At 37.6% G+C, this 4448-nt stretch overlaps 1 protein-coding gene across 1 annotated transcript in view; it reads right to left on the reverse strand.

The window, feature by feature from the left end:
- The window catches only part of ankmy1 (ankyrin repeat and MYND domain containing 1), a gene marked incomplete at its 3' end in the record, with an annotated part of 11734 nt that overhangs the window by 3933 nt on the left and 3353 nt on the right, over positions 1 to 4448 (reverse strand). The window contains 9 exon segments of the mRNA XM_014025003.1: positions 116 to 287; positions 363 to 544; positions 617 to 950; positions 1305 to 1438; positions 2585 to 2746; positions 2891 to 3107; positions 3187 to 3205; positions 3326 to 3419; positions 3499 to 3549. Coding sequence (XP_013880457.1) covers positions 116 to 287; positions 363 to 544; positions 617 to 950; positions 1305 to 1438; positions 2585 to 2746; positions 2891 to 3107; positions 3187 to 3205; positions 3326 to 3419; positions 3499 to 3549 — 1365 coding nt within the window.

The following is a 4448-nucleotide window of genomic DNA, read 5'->3' on the forward strand; positions in this document are numbered from 1 at the left end:
TTTTAAATGTGTTATAATTTTTTTTTAGTTTTTTGTTTTTAAATGAAATGAATAAAATTAATAAGCTAAACTTTTGTTTGTGTGTCAGAAAGAATAAGAAGGAGTTAAAGCATACTTCTGGTGGAAGGGGAACGTCAGCACGAGCTCCACACAGCAGCATCTTTTTGACAGCTTCAGAGTCACCTGCCATGATGGCAAAGAAAAGAACAGGCACGGGAACCCTGGTCAGGTTGGGGTCAGCTCCACGTTCCAGTAACAGGTTCAAGGTCTTCAAGCGCACATGCTGCCTGGTAAAAGAAAAGAGGCATTAAACTGACGTRCACAGAGGGAAATTTAAAATGAAAGAACAGGAAGAAACTGACGGGATTTTCATGGCTGCCACAGAGCGCTCCGCCTCCTGTGAGTCACAGCTCTGAGACGCTCCTGTGTGGCTCTGTGCTTCTTCTGTGAGCTGCAGCTTTTCTTCTCTTACGAAAATGTCGTAGCTACTGACTGAACAGTTCGAGTCACGGGACTGTTTTGGTGTCGACTTGTTCGTTTGTCCCTGACATAAAAAGATGAATAGATTAGAGCAAGATTAAACAGCATCGAGAACTGTAACAGTGTCCATGCTAACCCTTGTCTCCTCGTCACTCTCACTTGAACTCTCCACATCTGCCTCAGCCTCATCGTTTTCCTCCGTTTTTGTTTTTCTTGACTCCGCTTCTGTTCTAGCACACTCAACTTCATTACTTTCAAACTTTCCATTTTCCATCGCTTCTTTGCTCCCTGTTTGCCTTTCCTCCTCGYTGCTTTTGTTTTCGTCCTCCCCAGTGCTTTGTTCCTCTCCCACTYGTTCTGCATGTTCACGGTCTTCATCCTCCTCTTCCTCCTCTTGAAGGTGTTCATTGTCTGCAGGGATATTTTTACTGTTGTTGTCTGAGGTGTGTTCAGTTAGTTCTTCGGGTGTCCTAAAAATACATAATAAAAAACACATCAGCTTCTTGTAGAGAAAAAAAGAAAAACAATCAAAAAAATTTTAGAGAAAAAAAAATCAAAATACATTTGTGTTGTCGAAAGATGGGACAAATCTATAGATAACCACTTACCGGTATTAAGCTCCTTGAGGGTTTTTTGGCAATTCTCCATCAACTTGGTTTTTATTAAATATAATAATTGTGAAATATACAATATTCTTTAGTTTAGTTTTTTTGCTATGTATTTTATTTTATTGTGAAAATAAAGGGAAAAATGTGACTTCATTTATCAATGTTTTGAATGAAGTGTGAGATATTATAAGACAGGGTTGTATTGTAAATTCTTACTGTTCTGAGAGGCGGTCGTCGGTTTGAATCTCCACATTGGTGCAGACTGGAGATCTGTTGTTAAATCCAGGTGCAGCTGATGTGAAGTCACTTTGGCTGATCTGTAGACTGCTCTCACTTGAAGACATCAAAACCTGACGACACATTTCAGTAACACAAAAATCACAGGTTAAGAAAAGTGACAAGGTATCGGTTAATTCCACAAAATCACCACGGGAAAAAAATTTCTGCTTAGATACATTTTGTTTAGATAACTATTAATGTTTATAACAGGGCTATTCAACTGGCGGCCCAAGGGCCACATCAGGCCCGCTGGTGACCAAAATCCGGCCCGCCAATTGGTTAATTAAAAAACTCCTGATTTTCTACTTTAATTCCTGTAAGTTGGTATCTACAGAAACGTCAGAATCTTGGCTAGAAGCTGGTGAAAACCATTTGTATGAACATTCAAGACAGTTAAAACTACAAGCAGTTGAAGATAAAATTAAGGTAAGTTAAAAAAAATCAGTTAAAAAATGTGGCAAGTCAGAGATGTCAAAATAATATTTGTATTAAATGGGAGGCATAATGTGTTCTTTTTGATATTGTTTTAATTGCATTACTTTTATTTCATTGGGTTCTGTGTGTTGTATTCATGATTAATGCAGCAAAATATAATATTTCAAACGTTGACAAATCTTTGTAATACTTGGTTACATAATGACTTTAACTGCTGGACGTTCGACCCCTCAGCTGTTGGCCTGCAGTAACTGTGGCTCCTGGAGCAGTTTAGCTGAATAGTCCTGGTTTATAATTTCATGACATTCCAACCTGATATATTTATATTTGCGGCCCAGTGGTGGACTAAGTGCTCAACTCTAGTACTTGAGTAAAAGTATTGATACTCATGGTCAAATCTGGTTAACTACAAGTGAATTTACTCGGTACAACTGTGATTGGTTCCCCTTGTGAGGAACATAGCGTGTGGCCAATTGCATTTCAAGACAGAAAAACAGCAACAACTGATTACAAAACTATGCTGGAAAAAAGTAACAAGTAACTAACAAGCTTCCTAGGAACATAGTGGAGTAAAAAGTACAATATTTGTCTTTGAAATGTAGTGGTGTGAAAGTCATAAGTTCCCCAAAAAATAATTACTCAAGTAAAGATATTCAAAAAATGTACTTAAGTACAATACTCAAGTAAAGGTACTCCACTGTATACGCCACACTTTACCACAGTAGCTGACTGACAGACAACCTCTTATAAACAACAGCAAGCTAAATGAAGGTCTTTCTTACTGGRGATTTGCTAGGTGTTTCCATCCAAGCTGTGTTCAGGGAATGAAAAGGGTAGTAGAGGACGTGGCACACAGCCAGGGCAGACATGTCTTCACTGTTCAACTTGTCAATATCAACACCCATATCCAGCAACAGATGGATCACATCATTATGGCAGTTTACCTGACAGATGAGGAAACAAAATCRATATAAAACAGCTGGAGAAACTATATGAAACTAAAACAGATTGAGACTAAATTGCCTCGTAAAGTGCGACTGCGTTAAGATTAAGCTGATTTAAGAGGTGGAGAAMATTAAAAGTGTTACGGTTGCGGCCATCAGTGCAGTGTGTCCTGTTGAATCTGCTACATCAGGATGGACCAAACCATCCCGGAGGATCCGCGACACTGCCTGGAAATCCCCTCTGAAGCTGTTCTGAATCAAAAGCTCTGACCCGACTTCGAGCGACCCCTTTGGACCAAAGCGTTCTCTATTCATGGAAAGAACAGCTGCAACGTTCCACCCAGCATTTTCAGCTAGCCGTCTAAAAACCAAGCAGAAAYACGGAACATGTAGGCATTTTCTCTCAACACATCGATCGGCTTATTTTAAACATGTCTGACCTGTGTTTCTGTATGACAGCTTGCATTCGGGGCATTAAGGGGAGAGAAGAAAACGGATCCCTTTTATAGCCTTGATACGGACGAGCATCTGGCTCCCACAGCTCTCCGTAAAAGTGTTTATCCAACTCTCTTCTCCTACCAGGAGGGAGCGGCAAATGGTCACCATCTGTGGAGTGTGTCTCAATGCCGGCGGGGAGGATAAAACTCTCATCTATCTGCAGATTCCCGTTTACCTGAATGGGGTGGGGAGTAAACTGGTCTGCTGCGAGTCAAACGCTGACAGTATAGTTATTTATTAAAGCATCGATTTACCTGAAAATCAGTCCTGGTTTTTGTGTCCAAAGCGCTCGAGACAGAATGGAGCTAGTAAGAGACAAAAATAAGCAAATAAAAACAAACTTGGAAACATCTAATGTACAAAATTTCCTTGAACTAATACTTTGTTTTACAATAATAATTAAAAAAACATTCATAAATGTAGGTTWATAACACAATAAATAATAAAAACAAGAAACTGGACACTTTAAGTGGTATTTAAAAAAATATCGGTACCACTTTACAATAAGGCTCCCCTTAAAGAGTTTATAGGTTACTAATTCATCTGTAAACACTTTATAAATCATTAATAAATGTTTATYATGCAATAATTAAGGATGAGGACGAGACAAAACTGTCCAGTTTCTTACCAAATAATGAAACAAATCTGTTCATATTACATCTAAAGGCGCTATATTAAACATTTCAGACTGGGTTACAACATTGTAAGCACAATAACGATAAGAAACACGTATTTTAAYATCTTAATATTTTACTGTATTACTGAATCATAAATATTCACAAGTGTCAAAGGGAGACTTATCGTAACGTGTAATACAGTACACTATTTATTGATGACAAACATTTATAAACGCCAAAAGTTAGTCTTTAATGTGAAAAATCATCATTTTTAAAACTTAGTGTTGATTATCAATATTTGAAATTATTGTTCAAACATGTAACTACTGTCAACAATGTTGATGTATTAAAAAAGTAAAAAAAAAATAAACATCATGTTAACCATGGATGTGAACCATCACATCCAAAATAGTGTACAGTTTTACACTTTACAATAAGGATCCCTTTAATGCAGTAATACAGAACAATATTATAAATGTGCTTCCTAATCATTATTGTGTTAATGTTTAATACCCAAACAGATCTGGCTCAGTATTTGGAAAGAACCTGGACAGTTTAGTCTCTTTTTTGACCAATAAACCCTTATT

Source organism: Austrofundulus limnaeus, unplaced genomic scaffold, assembly GCF_001266775.1.
Source record: "Austrofundulus limnaeus strain Quisiro unplaced genomic scaffold, Austrofundulus_limnaeus-1.0 Scaffold450, whole genome shotgun sequence".
NCBI lineage: Eukaryota > Metazoa > Chordata > Actinopteri > Cyprinodontiformes > Rivulidae > Austrofundulus > Austrofundulus limnaeus.